The sequence below is a fragment of the Lampris incognitus genome, unplaced genomic scaffold (genome assembly GCF_029633865.1).
Source record: "Lampris incognitus isolate fLamInc1 unplaced genomic scaffold, fLamInc1.hap2 scaffold_317, whole genome shotgun sequence".
Classification (NCBI taxonomy): Eukaryota; Metazoa; Chordata; class Actinopteri; order Lampriformes; family Lampridae; genus Lampris; species Lampris incognitus.
In genome coordinates, this window is record NW_026611275.1 from 33485 (window position 1) to 52500 (window position 19016).

Below are 19016 nucleotides of genomic sequence, written 5' to 3' on the forward strand. Positions count from 1 at the left end.
AGCGCCAGCTCTCCCAGCCATCAAACGAAGACAAATGGTACCGGCTCAGCTCGACTCGACTCGCTTCTGTGTCATTTTCCATGACCGTAACAGTATCCCCTCAGTTTAGTTGGTCGTCATAGCGACGCCTGGTTTTCAATTTCAAAATATACTGTTAACTTATCTCCGCTTCGGTATTTAAAAATGCCGGGTGATGTCCCATGCGTTCATTGATGATGCAATGACGCGTTTCTCTGACCAATTGGAGGTCTGCATTGATTTTGGTACCCGCTCCAATTTTTTTGGAACCTCGACAAAGCTGGTACCAGAAAAGTGGTCCAGTTACCAAAATGCCGGTACTTTCCAGTAATAGAAAACGAAGAAAGGGCGAGTCGAGTTGAGCCGGTACCATGTAGTGGGAAAGGGGCACGCAGTCGTGGACAAAGGACTGCATGGTCGGTACCGAGTGAGGCCGCCGCAACCGTGAATTCGCACCGTCATCACACCGGAAGTGGCAAAACATGTTATTGGTTATACAGTATACTTTGCCATAGTTCTGAGATGGTATTATGAATAGGCTGTAAACTGAAGGCTTTACACAAAGCAGAAAGCTGAGGAATTATATACCTAAAGTGCACTGCGCTTTACCAGCCTCTTTTTAGCGGCGCAATACTACCTCACTGACCCCCGCACAATCATACACAGACACACAATAATCCCACCAAATGCATACACTCTCAAGTGCAACTTCGTACATTCATATTACTGCCACATCCTGTGCATTATGTTTGCAATACTGGTATACACTGCATGTTAACTCATTACTGTTATATACCGCACATTACATAGTGTACATTATGTGTTATCTGTTTACACTGTAAATGGGCATATTTGTCCATATTGTCCATATTTTTTGCCCATATATTTATTCTTTTTGCATGTTACTCTTGCATACTGTACAGTCTGTCACATTATTGGTATGTACTGTATGCTTTGCAAAATTTGTCCATACACTTTACACATATATTTATACTTTCTGCTCATGTTGCATTGTATATACTGTATTTTGTTTGTGGAGAATATTTCATTCTTATCTATTTTCTCTTTGTTCCCTTTCTCTAACTGTTCACCCTCTCATGGCTGCTGTGAATAATTGTTTTTTCCTCAAGGATGAATAAATGTGTACCTTACCTGATCTCATCTTGTGTTAACTTAAAGTCATAAAAGGTTTCAGCTTGTTTACATTCTCAATGACTTTTGAACGATTTCTGTTGCAGTTTTTATGACCAATTTTATCCTCCATTGCAGTCTGCAAGATATATCCAACTGTTGAGTAAGACTTAGCAGGATGGAGCTCGCTGAGGTGGGTTGCTATGGTAACCATTTTATCACTCCAACTATCACTGAGGCTGAAGTAGAGAAAGTTGAACCACAAATAGCCAGCCAGTGCCGTTCTTATTACTGGTGCATTCTGCAACATTAGTAGCTAGATGCTGAAGAACGTGAAGGTGAAGAAGGCGTATGAGCTTAAATACTTGGGGTCAACTGCCCAAAGTAACAGGGAGTGCAGAAGAGAGGTGAAGAAGAGAATGCAGGCAGGGTGGAGTGGGTGGAGAAGAGTGTCAGGAGTGATTTGTGACAGAAGGGTACCAGCAAGAGTTAAAGGGAAGGTTTACAAGATGGTAGTGAGACCAGCTATGTTATATGGTTTGGAGACAGTGGCACTGATGAAAAGACAGGAGGTGGAGCTGGAGGTGACAGAGATGAAGATGATAAGATTTTCATTGGGAGTGATGAAGGACAGGATTAGGAACGAGTATATTAGAGGGACAGCTCAGGTTGGAAGGTTTGGAGACAAAGCAAGAGAGTGAAATTGAGATGGTGTGGACATGTGTGGAGGAGAGATGCTGGGTGTATTGGGGGAAGGATGCTGAATATGGAGCTGCCAGGGTAGAGGAAAAGAGGAAGGCCAAACAGGAGGTTTATGGATGTGGTGAGGGAGGACATGCAGGTGGCTGGTGTGACAGAGGAAGATGCAGAGGACAGGAAGAGATGGAAACGGATTATCCGCTGTGGCACCCCCTAACGGGAGCAGCCGAAAGTGGTAGCAGTAGCAGTAGTAGTGGCTAGATATTGACTGACGCTGAATAAAGTTGCGCAACACGGCTTCATCACAGCATCAGAGTCGTTTGTGAGAAAACACCAAGGAAGCAGCTTGGAACAAAACATTTTTATCCAGTAAATGATTTTAAGCTCACAAAAGCATCCCTTAAGTGGAAGGTATGACTGACTGTGTCTATCCAGAAACATTTAAGTGCAGCATCTGCTACGATGGTACTTTTTTTTGTGCAAATATGACATAATAGTAAAGAAATTGATATAATATATTATAACACAAAATAAAACTTATTGCTCATTGCTCAACTGGTTCCCACCGACCTGGGGACTCTAGAGTAAATAACACTCTAGAGTAAATAACTATCATGTTCTAAATAATATCAATACAATAATGAAGGTATATAGTGGCCAGCTGCCTTCTTGCTGTGGTGTAATAAACATACTGTAAAAATGCATCTCTTTGGTAAAATCTTGGTATCAACACTTTTAAAAGCTTGTATATTGATAAGGTTTTTGCAACCTATCAGCAACTTTCAGACAGATTTTCACTTCCAAGGCAACATTTTTTCAGGTATTTACAGGTCCGTAGCTTTGCCCGTAACACGTTCCCCATGTTTCCAAACCTACCTAATGATTCCACTCTAGATGGTTTTCTGACACCAGTCCCAACCCTGAAAGGCTCAATTTCATATATATACAACCAAATTAATCTTTTACGTCCAGTCATTATACTCTATAAAGACCCTTTGGGAGGAAGATCTGGGGGGGGGGGGGTAATACCAGAGGAAGTTTGGGTGGAGATTTTAGAACGTGTACATGGATCATCTATTTGTGCAAGACACGGTCTTATTCAGTGTAAAGTTGTACACCGTACTTACTACACTAAGGCTCGGTTGGCTGAGGTCTATGATAGTGTATCACCAGCCTGTGATAGGTGTCAGCAATCCCCTGCAAACCTCATACACATGTTTTGGCTTTGCCCATTGCTACAAAATTACTGGACAGAAATGTTCAATACCCTGTCAGAGATAAGTGGGGGGGAAAAAGAGAACCAAATGCTCTTGGTGCTTTGTTTGGGGTCTCCACCCCATCGCCTTCCCACTCTAAATTAAAAAAAAGCTGTTTTGGCTTTTGTCACCCTACTGGCTAGAAGATTAATCTTGACCAGGTAGACATCAACTGTAGCTCCCTCTTAAACCCACTGGATAAGAGACATCCTCTATCTTCTTAGATTGGAAAAAATCAGATTTTCATTAAGTGGCTCCTCCAATAAATTTGGAAAAATATGGGGTCCCCTCTTTCAATTTGTTCAGAAAATGAATTTCCAATTTATCCCTGATTGAGGCAGCTCTTGTGGTTTAGATGGGTATTAATATTGAGTTTGTTGTGACGTGGGTGATGTGCTGCTGCACTGACTATTGGTGCCTACTATTAACACGGTTTATTGTTGGTTGACTGATGGGGGTATTTTTCTTCTTTTTGTTGTTTGTTTATAGTTGTGTTGTTTGTTTGTTTTCTTGGTTTATGTGGGTTGTTGTGGTGTTTAGCAATGGGTCAATTGTCACTTTTTTGTGGTCTGTCTTTGTAAAGGGAATGTGTACTTTTTACTATTTGTGAATGCTCTGATGACACAGGCGTATTTTTTTGCAAATCCCAATAAAATTTGAAAAAGAATTAGTCTCTATGTACAATATACTGAAGTAATGGCAACTCCATAACAGTGTCTTCCCTATGTATATGTAGCGAATTCAGGGGGCAGCCGGAAATCCGCCGCAGCCGGGACACGAACCCGGGTGGCCTGCATCAAGGGCGACTGTGCTAACCAGTCAACTAAAGGGTCCAACCCATCAGCCAAGGGCTAGCGAGTCTATTCATCTGTGATCGTTACTCTACCCCTCTCCTTCGGGAAGCACGTCCCTGTGCTTCAGCATAGCTCCCTCCCCAGATAGCATCCAGATGTGGGCCACTTCAGGTAATGATGCGGCACTGATGGCCTTCTTCTGGCCCTGACAAAATGGATGTGAGTCTGAAGTGGCCCACATGTATAGTAGCAAATATGGCCCAAATATGCCAAATCAAGTGTGGGCCTTTTTTGGGCAAAAATGTGGTGCTCTCGGCAACATGTAATCTGGATGTAACCCTGCAGTGGCCCGTGGGGTAAATGGTGAATATGGCCCAAACATCACAAAAAAAATAATAATGATAATAGTAATAATAATAAATCCATCTTATATAGGGCTTTTCTAACACTCAAAGTCGCTTTGGCAAATATGTGGCACATGTGGCATTAATACGGCTTGGTTCTGGCCCAGATCTGGAAAACAGGAGCAGGCTGTCCAAGTGCCATCATTCCACGCGGTATACGGGCCGGATGAAGTGTCGGGCATGGGACGGGTCCGGGCCACAGCAATTTTGCTATCTGGGTCACGCCTCTGGGCGCACACACTTCCGATGGTCTCGCGGACTCACCATCCCACTTCTGACACCTATGTAGCGAATTCAGGGGCAGCCGGGAATCCGCCGGAGCCAGGATGCAAACCCGGGTTGCCCACTGCACTAACCAGACGACTAAAGTGTCCGACCCGTTAGCCGAGGGCTAGCGAGTCTTGTCATCCGTGGTCATTACATATATTATTTACCTTACTCCACAATGTTGCACTCTTTTTTTTTTGGTGGGATTTCCCTCCTATTTCTCCCTAATTGTATCCGGCCAATTACCCCACTCTTCTGAGCTGTCCCGGTCACTGCTCCACCCCCTCTGCTGATCTGGGGAGGGATGCAGACTACCACATGGCTCCTCCCATACATGTGGAGTCGCCAGCTGCTTCTTTTCACCTGACAGTGAGGAGTTTCACCAGGGAGACGTAGCACGTGAGAGGATCACGCTATTCCCCCCATTCCCCCTCTCCCCTGAACAGCGCCCCGATCGACCAGAGGAGGCGCTAATGCAGCGACCAGAACACATACCCACATCCGGCTTCCCACCCGCAGACACGGCCAATTGTGTCTGTAGGGACGTCCGACCTAGCCGGAGGTAACACGGGGATTCGAACTGGCGATCCTTGTGTTGGTAGGCAACGGAATAGACCGCTATGCTGCCCCAACATTGCACTCTTCTCAGCTCCGCTCACCTTCCAGTTCGTTGCAGTTCTGGACCTCCATGGCCTCCATGCTCCTCATCCTCTCCTCCGTCTGCTAACCCGTTGGGTACGACAGCGTTTGTCTTCCTCTTTTCCTGTTCAACAAATAATGCAAAACAGTTATAGATCTTCCTTTTATCCTTTTTCGTGTTGGTTAGAATGCAATCAGGTCAATTACATAGATTTAGAAAAACTACTGAGTGATCCATTTAATCTGAGATTAAAAACAAAAGATATAGAAGCAGAGAGAAAGAAAGAGCCAACACACCTGAGAAGGTACGTTTTTCGGTGGCTCTATCCGTATAGATGGGTCCCATTCCCCCGGGGGTAGGACGGTCACTTGATCAAGGAACTCATCAATTCCAGCAATCAGATCATTACGGTCTTTAGCTTTGTAAGCAACATCATGGAAAACCTGGAAATGGTGGAAAGTTGTCCCAACGGTAATCGATGGAAAGACCGGAGATATTCTGACACCTTTTCACATTTTGCAACTGTAATACTTAAAATATTATTGGAACCATAAACCATATATATTAAACGATGGTGGGGTAACTAAATGTCATGATGTGAATTATATTACTTGCTACATGTAGATAGGAATGCTTGTGTAGCCAAGGCCAGCGAGAGGAGATAAGAAGTCTGGAACAGAGAGACCCTCGAGGTAGACACGACATGTCAACACAGGATGAACCCTCCCCAGCCAAAAGGGGGATAGCTAACAGAGAGGGGGGTTATGCAGACAGAAGGGATAGTGTAGAGAAGTAAAACAAGTCGGGAAGAAAGCTCAAGGCCGTGTGTGACGCACGAACAAGGGAGGTTTAGCATATAAAGAATCTCACACACAAAGAAAGACAGACACATAGGGAGGATTGGCTGTTTGTGTCTCCAGATATCTGTCACAATAATAAACTGCGGAGTTGTCTCCAGAAACGTCTCGACTGTCTCTTCTTCACATTAACGGACTCGGATGAGGGGATAGCGAACGATACCCCGACACAACAGTCTGCACAGTGAAGTGGAGCTCCGGTTCCAGCTCGACCAGACCATGTTGCTGGACTACTGTCGAGCAGTAACCAGTACACAAGAACCGGGGGAGCATCGAGTCATTGACGGGGTGTGTCCGACCCCGGTACGGTAGGTGGCGATATGCCCTCTTTCAGCTGGTGGCTATTGGACCTTCTTCTGGTTGACCTACTGCGTCACATGACAAACGAGTTAGCGAGCCTGTAGGGGCGTCCGGGTGGTGTGGCGGGCTATTGCTACCAACACGGGGATCGCCGGTTCGAATCCCCGCGTCACCTCCGGGTTGGTGGGGCGTTTCTGCAGACACAGCTGGTCGCGGGAAGCCGGATGCGGGTAAGAGTCGGGTAGTTGGCCGGGTAAGAGTCGGGTATTTGGCCGGGTACGATCGGGGAGAAAAATCCCAAAAGTTAGCAGGCCTGTTTGAGGTGGTTCCACTGAAGACGGGTTCGCTCGGGGGTTCTTCTAAATCCCGCTTCGTCCAACCTGTCCGCCACCTTCTTAATAGTTGGCCATTCCGCGTTGTCCTTCCGGATATTCAGCTCCTTCAGCTGACACAACGTCAACTTTGTCTCCTCGTCTGTCCAGAAAGGCCTGGTTCTCGCTCCAGCACTCGCCATGTTGGTAACTACGCCGTTCCACTTCCGGGTGAAACACCGCCGCCGCGGGAACTACGGAGCATGCGCAGAACGCCCCGGCCAGTTCGGGGCCCGATCGAAGCGTAACATGTGTCCAACCGCGTCATCTGGGTGCGTTAGTCCCACTTCCAGGCATGCGGTTCGGTACCGTGTCAGTCGGACCAACACGTTCACACGTGTTTTACAAGCCCAGGTTTGGGGGGACCAACACAATACGTCCACTTTTTAGCACGTCATGTCGACGTCCTGACGGTACTAGTGTGGCGTGGCTTTACCCACGAACTACACAACTAGATACAACACATCCTCTAGACCAGTGGTTCTCAACCTTTTTGGGGTCCTGGACCCCCTGCGTGTTTTTGATCTACCCTGAGGACCCCTCCACCTGATCTTGGGGGAGGGGGGTTGCAATTTGATAGAAACAGTAGAAACTGCATTTTAAATTGCATTATAGCATTTATTCACTCTTTGGGGCAAAAATAAGAGCTTTCAGTTGTAACTTAGATATAGTTAACAAAACAGAATTCTTATGCAGTAACTTTCAGATATATGTAACAAAACAGAATATGTATTCAGTAACTTTCAGATATATGTAACAAAACAGAATATGTATTCAGTAACTTTCAGATATATGTAACAAAACAGAATATGTATTCAGTAACTTTCAGATATATGTAACAAAACAGAATATGTATTCAGTAACTTTCAGATATATGTAACTAAACAGAATATGTATTCAGTAACTTTCAGATATATGTAACAAAACAGAATATGTATTCAGTAACTTTCAGATATATGTAACAAAACAGAATATGTATTCAGTAACTTTCAGATATAGTTAACAAAACAGAATATGTATTCAGTAACTTTCAGATATATGTAACAACAGAATTTTTATGCAGTAACTTTTAACAATGCAAACGGGAGCGAGATCTCTGATTAAAATACAATAAATTACACTTGTGAAACAGATGTAATTAGAGAAAAAAGTCCTGTTACCCTTTATAGTTTAGGTAGATAAAGGTCTCGGTCACATTTGAGTAAAATAATCCTATTTCTATAAATGTCATAGGATCTTTTTTTTAAAGATATTTTATTTTCACGGACCCCTTGCAATTACACCACGGACCACTAGGGGTCCGCGGACCCCCGGTTGAGAAACACTGTTTTAGATAATTAAGTTAAATGGTTCATGTCATCAAATTAGTTCGGACCGAATGAAGCCCCCCCCCCGGGCTGAACCCATAACATGTTCCTTAGAGAGGACGGGACGCCGGTCTGAACCCCCCTGGAAACAGGGAAACACGGCCCGACTAGTCCCCGAGAGAGCCATGACAGCCTTGAGCTGTGCTCGATGCTGCGAGGCGCCTCATCACTTCAGGAATTTGATGCCATCTGCTGGACTGTGAAATGATGCAAGCTGCCTGGACCCAGCGAAGTGTGCGGCATCCAAATATGGCATTTGTCTGACATTTAAAATGATTTTAAACACATTAGTGAAGAGACAGACGCAGAGATACACAGACACACACACACACACACGGACATCCATCCATCATCCAAACCGCTTATCCTGCTCTCAGGGTGGCGGGGATGCTGGAGCCTGTCCCAGCGGTCATTGGGTGGCTGGCGGGGAGACACCCTGGACAGGCCGCCAGGCCATCACAGAATACACACACACACACACACACACACACACACACACACACACACACACACACACACACACACACACACATTCAACACTAGGGAGAATTTAGTACGGCCGAGTCCCCTGACCTCCAGGTCTTTGGACTGTGGGAGGAATCCGGAGCCCCCGGAGGAAACCCACACAGACACGGGGAGAACATGCAAACTCCACACAGAGGACGACCCGGGACGACCCCCAAGGTTGGACTACCCTGGGGCTCGAACCTTCTTTGCTGAGAGGCAATCTCGCTAACCACTGCACCACCATGCCGCCCACACACACACACACAAACACACACACACAGACAAATAGTCATACTTACATACATATACACACGAGCACATAAATAAGTATAACCCCAGCATGTTAACCAAGTCACAACATTTGTGTTGGTGATTCTTACCTCATCTGTCATAAGTGTTGCCATGGACCTGCCAATCTCGTGATACTGAGGCCCTTTTCCCAGAGGCCCCAAGAGGATGAACAGAAACCTAAAGGTAAAAATAAAAAAGGCAATAAACAGCAGGTTGTCCTGGACAAAAAGAAAGGACCTGTCTAAAAAAGAAAGGACCTGTCTAAAAAAGACAGGACCGCTGAATGATGTCTTCTTCTCCTTTCTCTTCTTCAGTGTGTGAATGGTGTGATGTGAGTCTCCCTTGTGTGCACGTGTAGTCTGTCCTCCTCCCAGGTCTCCATGGTGATGGCGGTCACCTCCTGGACACTGCTTGGCATCCTCCTCATCACACTTTCTTTTTAGATATCTTGTAAATCCATATAATTGTGTTATCCTGTTTTAACGTTGTATCCTTCTCTCCCTAAGATGAGTGACTAATGTCTTTTTTTTTGACATGGTGATGGTGGTCAGGTGGCTGGGGTCCTGGGCTGTTCCGGTGGCGTTTGGACACTGCTTGGCATCCTCCTCATCATATTCTTCATATATTTTATAAGTCCGTTATAATTCTGTTATCCTCTTTCAATGGTGCATTGTGTAAATTGTGTAAACACAACATCCATTGCACGTTGTCCATCTTGGGAGAGAGATCCTCCTCTGTTGCTCTCCCTGAGCTTTCTCCCTAGCTTTTCTCCCTGTTAAAGGGATTTTTTTTAGGGAGTTGTTCCTTATCTGATGCGAGGGTCTACGGACAGGATGTTGTGTTGCTGTAAAGCCCCATGACGCCTGTCCATCCATCCATTATCCAGACTGTTTATCCTGCTCTCAGGGTGGCAGGGATGCTGCAGCCTATCCCAGCAGTCATTGGGCGGCAGGCGGGGAGACACCCTGGACAGGCCGCCAGGCCATCACACACACACCCGGAGCACCCGGAGGAGACCCACGCAGACACGGGGAGAACATGCAAACTCCACGCAGAGGACCACCCCCAAGGTTGGACCACCCCGGGGCTCGAACCCAGGACCTTCCTGCTGTGAGGTGACTGCGCTAACCACTGTGCCATCGTGCCGCCTCATAGTCATTCGAGCAGTGATGTTGGGCTATAAAAATAAAACTGACTTGACTTAACCTGCAGGACCTGGGCCCTCGCTCCAGTTGTAGTTCTGATACCATGTCGAATGACAGGAACGAGTGAAGGAGTCAGTCAAAGTATAGTATGTGTGTGTGTGTGTGTGTGTGTGTGTGTGTGTGTGTGTGTGTGTGTGTGTGTGTGTGTGTTAGAAGTGATGGGGGCTATATTTGCCCTTCCTCCTTTTCTTACATACTTGGACTGGTTTTCATTGAGAAGTGATTGGCGGCGTGGTTGAGCAGTGTTTATAAGCGGACGTCACTGTGAGGTGCGGGTGCGCCCCCTGGAGTTAGTTAATGGCAGCAGTTTGTATACATACGCCTCAGGATACGCCACGTCCAGGACTCTACAAGTCCACACCTTTGCAGCTCAACACCACCAGACCGAAACTGAACTAACCTACCAAGACGCAGTCCGCCGCTTACGGGAGCTGAGACCCATCTGGCCGAGGCCTTGTCGGAGGGACCTGCTAACTGCTGGCCTGCTACCTTGGTAAGCTAGCCCACCTCCCTGCTATTTCTGGAGTCTTGGAAACCAGTCCTCCTTTCTGTTTCTTCCCTAATTTTTCATCTTTTCTACACACTGAAGGTTAGGGCTAGTATTGCAGGCTTAACCCTTAACCCCTAGACCCGACTAGTCCGTAACAGAGTGTGTGTGTGTGTGTGTGTGTGTGTGTGTGTGTGTGTGTGTGTGTGTGTGTGTGTGTGTGTGTGTGTGTGTGTGTGTGTGTGTGTGTCAGCTTGAGTGGGTTTGGTGTAAGTAGCAGTAGCTCTGCAAGGACCTCGTGGCGATGGGGACTTCAGCCAGCCCGCTGAGCAGGATCGCTGGGGAGACGCGAACAAACGCCACCACCGGCTTGTTGAGAAACTCCAGCTCTCCCACCAACACGTTGCACGTCTCTGCCCCTGCTGGGATCTTCTTCATGAAATGAAGATCTATCTGAAAAAGGACACAATGCAAAATGTTTAGAATATCGTATAAAAGGCTTAAACGCCCTTTCACCCATAGGTTAAAGTCTAAGCAGCTTGGACCAAGAGGATGAGCTGAAAAAGGGGAAAAATTAATGTTCAAAGTACGTCTATAAATATGTGAGCATACTGGCTGTTGATCCTTACATTACATCTCTGATATAACCATTTGGTTGGGTTTGTGCTAAAATTAGTTCAGGAAATCCAGACTCTGTCCGTCATCACTTCAATCACAACTGCACAGATGCGTTTTTATGAAATATTACAAGAGATTATTAGGACGTTAATACCCGGTACGATTGTTACATACACATCCTAAAGGATATGGTGCCATTCATTTGCCTTGTATCAGGAATCAGCAGCACTTTGTTTGTCATATATCATTTCCCCAAGCCCACAGCCGTGCAACACAACGACAAAAACACATATCCAAAAACCACAAGAGCACACATATCCAGACAAGAACCACAAGAGCACACATATCCAAACAAGAACCACAAGAGCACACATATCCAAACAAGAACCACAAGAGCACACATATCCAGACAAGAACCACAAGAGCACACGTATCCAAACAAGAACCACAAGAGCACACATATCCAAACAAGAACCACAAGAGCACACATATCCAAACAAGAACCACAAGAGCACACATATCCAAACAAGAACCACAAGAGCACACATATCCAGACAAGAACCACAAGAGCACACATATCCAAACAAGAACCACAAGAGCACACATATCCAAACAAGAACCACAAGAGCACACATATCCAAACAAGAACCACAAGAGCACACATATCCAAACAAGAACCACAAGAGCACACATATCCAAACAAGAACCACAAGAGCACACATATCCAGACAAGAACCACAAGAGCACACATATCCAGACAAGAAATACAAGAGCACACATATCCAAACAAGAACCACAAGAGCACACATATCCAGACAAGAAATACAAGAGCACACATATCCAAACAAGAACCACAAGAGCACACATATCCAAACAAGAACCACAGGAGCACACATATCCAGACAAGAACCACAAGAGCACACATATCCAAACAAGAACCACTAGAGCACACATATCCAGACAAGAACCACAAGAGCACACATATCCAGACAAGAAATACAAGAGCACACATATCCAGACAAGAACCACAAGAGCACACATATCCAGACAAGAAATACAAGAGCACACATATCCAGACAAGAACCACAAGAGCACACATATCCAGACAAGAACCACAAGAGCACACATATCCAGACAAGAAACACAAGAGCACACATATCCAGACAAGAAACACAAGAGCACACATGTCCAGACAAGAAATACAAGAGCACACATATCCAAACAAGAAACACAAGAGCACACATATCCAGACAAGAACCACAAGAGCACACATGTCCAGACAGGAACCACAAGAGCACACATATCCAGACAAGAAATACAAGAGCACACATATCCAAACAAGAACCACAAGAGCACACATATCCAAACAAGAAATACAAGAGCACACATATCCAGACAAGAACCACAAGAGCACACATATCCAGACAAGAACCACAAGAGCACACATATCCAGACAAGAAATACAAGAGCACACATATCCAGACAAGAACCACAAGAACACACATATCCAGACAAGAAATACAAGAGCACACATATCCAAACAGGAAATACAAGAGCACACATATCCAAACAAGAAACACAAGAGCACACATATCCAAACAAGAACCACAAGAGCACACATATCCAGACAAGAACCACAAGAGCACACATATCCAAACAAGAACCACAAGAGCACACATATCCAGACAAGAAATACAAGAGCACACATATCCAGACAAGAAACACAAGAGCACACATCCAGACAAGAACCACAAGAGCACACATATCCAGACAAGAAATACAAGAGCACACATATCCAGACAAGAACCACAAGAGCACACATATCCAGACAAGAAATACAAGAGCACACATATCCAGACAATAAATACAAGAGCACACATATCCAAACAAGAACCACAAGAGCACACATATCCAGACAAGAAACACAAGAGCACACATATCCAAACAAGAACCACAAGAGCACACATATCCAGACAAGAAACACAAGAGCACACATATCCAAACTAAACAAAAAAAATTACTGTCCAAAGGAACGAGCGCCAGCCAGGAGGACTGTCGGAACCGCCGGTCTGTGTGGGCTAGCAGTTAGCTTAGCCTGCCCCGCTTCTGCGTCCTGTCAGACCGCCCTCGCTGTTTCCTGTTCAGGCTGAGCTCCGGGCAGGGGCTGTGGTCCTTCCCAGATAGCAAAGAATCTTTGGCCCAAATATGGCCCACATCTGCAGTCATCTTATGGCCCACATTTGGCCTTGAATGATGGCATGGACTCAGGGTGAATGCGGCTGCCTCAACTCAGCCACACTTGGGCCACATGTGGCCCACATAGTATGTGTTGTAACCCAAGTCAAGCCCGGTTCATTACATTCCACAACCGTTGCTAGTGCCGTAACTGAGCCGTAAGTACCAAAAGTGCCCCAGATTAGGCCCAAATGTGTCTGCTATCTGGGTTGGGCCCCCCGGATGCAGCAGACCAGGCTCCCTCAGCCGATCCAGTGCTAGCTGTCCCTGACAGACACCCTCGACACACCACCCGGCAGATAGCTTAGCCTGCCCCGCTTCCGCATTTTATTATTATTGTTGTTGTTGTTGTTGTTGTTGTTGTTGTTGTTGTTGTTGCTGTAGCGAATTCAGGGGGCAGCTGGGAAGCGAACCCGGGTCGCCCGCACGACCACGCTAACCAGTCGACTAAAGAGCCAGACCCGTTAGCCAAGAGCTAGCAAGTCTAGTCATCTGTGGTCATTACATTATTATTATTATTATTATTATTAATGTGCATTTTTGTATGTGTGAGCCCAAAATGCACATGCAGGTAGACAATTCCTGAAGAACGGACCCTGGCATACCTGTATTCTGCACTTCACTGTCTTGATACCACACACTGCATCAAATATTAGAGCTAAACGTGCACCAGACAGTCTTAGCGTTACAATGGGTCCAGATAGGATACGTTGGTAAACTACTTGGACCAGTATTTGTGGAAGGCAACTCCCATCAAAACAGTCCAAGCGATAAACATGGGTTTCAAAGTACCTCTTCATGTGTGAATAGTTGCAGAATGTTACTTGCATTTGGTTGGGGAAAGAAAGCTATGGATGATATGAGACCGTCTGAAATGAACTGAATAATCTGTAGTAATCTCCTTTTCAAGTACCTGGTTTCCATTCCGTATCTGCATGCAGCACTGAGGGCATTATATGCCTTACAGATGGTTAAGTGATCAGAGCAGGAAATTAAACATTTTGAAAAAGTAAAGTTTGTCCAGTTTGCGGAATATATACAAAAGGTTATGGTTATATGTAAAAGGTTACAGCAAGGATTTTACATGTGGTCGTCTTCGATGTTAATGGCGGCCGGCGAGGGCTGGATGCCATCACTGTTTTATTATACTTAGTAGGTTCTAATCCTAATCCACTAATAGAGGAATTTTCCATTAAAAAAAAAATGTAGCCAGGACTTATTGTTCACAAGCCCAGACATAGAAATACATGACATTCTGTTCACATTTTTTTCTAATGTGAGTGTTCTTAACCAGTGGTTGCAAACTATGGTGCATGACCCACAAGTGGGTCTCAGCGGGGGTCAAGTGGGCCATGGGATAGCCACAATAAACTCTTTGTTTGAAGACAGAATTTAAATTCAAAAAGCAAGAAAAGAAAAAGTTTATTTTCATACTTTCCACGTCAATGCAAACAATGCAAAGATTTAATTGTATTCTAAATTATTACTAACATAACGTGTAATGTTGACATGATGACTGTTTCATTTGATCACTGGTAGGCCATGAGGGATGACTGAAAAGGGGGAATACTGCGTTGATGAACAATACAGAGAGGATTGTTATTTGTCTCGTTAATTATCTCATTCTGAATTTATGACAGGTAATGAGATTTTTCAGACTTGCATCTCTGCTCTTTGCAGATGATGTGGTTTTGTTGGCTTCATCAGAACGTGACCTCCAGCGCACACTGGGGCGGTTTGCAGCTGAGTGTGAAATGGCCGGGATGAGAGTCAGCACCTCCAGGTCTGAGGCCATGGTTCTCTACTGGAAAATGGTGGATTGCTCCTTCCGGGTTGGGGATGGGTTGTTGCCTCAAGTGGAGGAGTTCAAGTGTCTCGGGGTCTTGTTCACCAGTGAGGGTAGGGTGGAGCGGGAGATTGACAGGTGGATTGGTGCAGCATCAGCAGTAATGCGGACGTTGCACCGGACAATTGTGGTGAAGAGGGAGCTGAGCCAGAAGGCAAAGCTCTCAATTTACCAGTCAGTCTTGGTTCCAGCCCTCGCCTATGGTCATGAGCTTTGGGTAGTGACTGAAAGGGTGAGATCATGGATACAAGCAAATGAAATGAGTTTCCTCCGTAGGGTGTCTGGGCTCAGCCTTAGAGATAGGGTGAGGAGCTCAGACATCCGGAGGGAGCTGGGAGTAGAACCGCTGCTCCTTCGCATCGAAAGGAGCCAGTTGAGGTGGTTCAGGCATCTGATTAGGGTGCCTTCCTTTGGAGGTTTCCTGGACACGTCCAAGTGGGAGGAGACCCCGGGGTAGACCCAGAACTCTCTGGAGGGACTACATGTCCAATCTGGCCTGGGAACACCTTGGGATCCCCCAGGAGGAGCTGGAGGGCGTTGCTGGGGAGAGGGACATCTGGAGCGTCCTGCATAGCTTGCTGCCACCGCGACCCCACCCCGGAGAAGCGGCTGATGGTGAGGTGAGATCATGAGATTTCACCTATTTTATTTGTTCTGTCTCTACAGATGGGTCATGGCATGAAAAATGAATGAAATGAATGAAAGAAAGCCACTTTATTCAACATTGTATTCTTACAATGAAACGTGTTCTCTACATTTAACCCATCCTACTGTACAGGAGCAGTGGGCAGCTGCAGCACCCGGGGACCAACTCCAGTTCTTTCCACTGCCTTGCTCAGGGGCACAGGCAGGAGTATTAACCCTAACATGCATGTCTTTTTGTTGGTGGGAGGACACCGGAGCACCCGGAGGAAACCCACACAGACACGGGGAGAACATGCAAACTCCCCACAGAAAGGACCTGGGACGGCCCGGGGTTCAAACCCAGGCCCTTCACGCTGTGAGGCAACAGGGCTGACCACTGGGCCGCCGTGCCGCCCAAAAGTTTGGAAACCGCCGCTCCAAACGATAGAATCACATTTAAGATGCTTGATGTCCACTGTTTTTTTCTAAACAGCCCTACATTAAAATTCTCATTTGGCAGGACGTGTAAGCAGGCTGCTATGCAGAGTGTGTACTGTACCTTGCTGAAGTCCACAACACTGTTCTCTCTACTGATGTCCCCTTTCCCATCTGGTCCTGCTAGCTGAGACTGGGAAGACAAGAGCTGACCTGGACAGTGTACACACAGGAGACAGAGACGGGTCAGTTTGAACTCCTCCCAAGCTCCAACTCTGAACTCAAGATGCCAGCACTGTGTTCACAGCTCTTGAATTCAGCTGTGATCGGTAGTCTCTTGTCGTTCTCACAGAACGCTGTGAGAACCACTCAGCGCAGATTGCTAAAGGGAACAAAAAGTGTGAAGGTAGCCGAGAGATCATGGAGGAGATGGGTTGCCATTCTGGATGTAACTTTGCCCATAGGGATGCTCGGCATTGCTGTATGCTGTTGTCTCCAAACAATCAAGTATACTTTGTGTTCTTCGTGCTCTGCCTTATGTGGAAATCCTGCTGACGTTAGAGCCAATCAAACGTGTTCACTATGAAATGTAAGAAGCAATTCTCAATTCTAGTACTCATGAATAACTTCTTCTTCTTTTGGCCTGTTCCCTGTTTCCCAGGGGTCACCGCAGCAGATTCGACAGTTTCCATCGGTACCCTGTGAGGGCACAGCACCGATGGCGGTCTTGTCAATCTGCATAATGGTCTGGCAGAATGGTGCGCCGGATGCCCTTCCTGACACAGCCACTGACCCTGTGGACGGGGGCACAGGTAAAGCGCTGGATGCCATCTAGTACCAATGAATATCTACATGCAAAATTTGAATATTTCCAGCATTTATTCTGTACCACAATGACAGTAGATCTTCCATCCATCCATCCATTATCCCAACCGCTTATCCTGCTCTCAGGGCGGCGGGGATGCTGGAGCCTATCCCAGCAGTCACTGGGCGGCAGGCGGGGAGACACCCTGGACAGGCCGCCAGGCCGCCACACAGGGCCCACACTAGGGTTGTCACGATCATGAAAGCTTCGTCGACGATTAATTGTCGCGATTAACGATTTAATTGTGTTTTCCGGTACAGTAGATCTTCATACTATGGAATTGCCCACCACAAAAGCGTATTAACATACTTTAAACGTAGCCTGGTTCCTCTATGTTGTCCAGGGTCTGAATTACAACTGACTGGGCTGTGTGAAAGGGGTGTGTGTGTGTGTTGGGGGGGGGGGTGGGGGGGGTGGGGGGATGGGCAGACCCTGGACGCAGCATAACTGGTAAGGGATGTGTGGTGCACCTGGTAGTCACTCTTCAGACCCAGCTGCCATGAATTGGCCCCATAGGGATTCTATAATGGCAGAACCGACAGACGGATCACCTGCCACACACACACACACAAGCATATATGTGCACACATACACAAATGTGCAGTATAATCACATTTGCACACTCACTAAAAGTAAATGTGAACATACCCACCAGACAAAACTAAATCCAACACGGCGGTCAGCAGAAGAGAGACTCACACACTGACCCGGGGAAATAAAAAGTAAAGCGTCGGTATCTTAATGTGAAATGCTGTGGGATTATACAGCATGTGAAAACAGCACGCACACACACACACACACACACACACACACACACACACACACAGACACACACACACAGACACACACACACAGACACACACACACAGACACACACACACACACCATCACGGACTTGCACCACCTTACCTATCTGAGCTAATGACACCATTTGCACCGGCACGCCCTCTGGAGCCCTCTGAAGGCCAGCTCAGAGGGCTCCAGAGGGCTCCAGAGGGCTCCAGAGGGCTCAGAGGGCTCCAGAGGGCTCCAGAGGGTTTTCCACCGTGACCCTTCCTTGTCCGTGCCACCTGGAATCGAACCCTCACCCTGTGGAGCAGCCTCCCATTCCACATTAAAGCAGCACGTTCAGTTGGAATCTCCAAATCAAAACTGAAAACCCACCTTTATTCCCTTCATTACAGCCTACCCTCGAATCTCGTCAGGTCCAGCACCTTAACACCCCTTTCAAACCGATGGTCTTAATTTGGTTGTTTTATTTTTAATTTTAACTGTATTTGCTTGCTGTCTGTTTCGTCCTATGGATTCATTTTAACTGTAAAGTGTATCGGGACCATGCTGCAAGGCGAGTCTGCACTTTAAATAAAAGTCATTGATTGATTGACACCCCGCCCCCCCACTTTTTTCTCCCCAGGTGTATCCGGCCAATTACCCCACTCTCCCGAGCCGTCCCGGTCTCTGCTCCTCCCCCTCTGATGATCCAGGAGGGCTGCAGACTACCACATGCCTCCTCCCATACATGAGGAGTCACCAGCCGCTTCTTTTCACCTGACAGTGAGGAGTTTCACCAGGGGGACGTAGCATGTGGGAGGATCACGCTATTTCCCCCAGTTCCCCCTCTCCCCCAAACAGGCACCCTGACCAACCAGAGGAGGCGCTAGTGCAGCGACCAGGACACATACCCACATCCGGCTTCCCACCTGAAGACACGGCCAATTGTGTCTGTAGGGACGTCCGACCAAGCCGGAGGGAATACGGGGATTCGAACCGGTGATCCCCATGTCTGTAAGCAGTGGAAT

The 19016-nt window shown here is 46.6% G+C and overlaps 1 protein-coding gene across 1 annotated transcript in view; it reads right to left on the reverse strand.

The window, feature by feature from the left end:
• LOC130133426 (sodium-driven chloride bicarbonate exchanger-like) overlaps positions 1–19016 on the reverse strand; it is a 30890-nt gene that overhangs the window by 11435 nt on the left and 439 nt on the right. Inside the window, exons 2-6 of the mRNA XM_056302007.1 lie at positions 16477–16565; positions 10890–11047; positions 8992–9079; positions 5506–5652; positions 5229–5332 (exon numbers count right to left, since the gene is read on the reverse strand). Of these exons, the coding sequence (XP_056157982.1) occupies positions 5229–5332; positions 5506–5652; positions 8992–9079; positions 10890–11047; positions 16477–16565 (586 nt within the window). The remainder of the gene's footprint in view (positions 1–5228; positions 5333–5505; positions 5653–8991; positions 9080–10889; positions 11048–16476; positions 16566–19016) is intronic.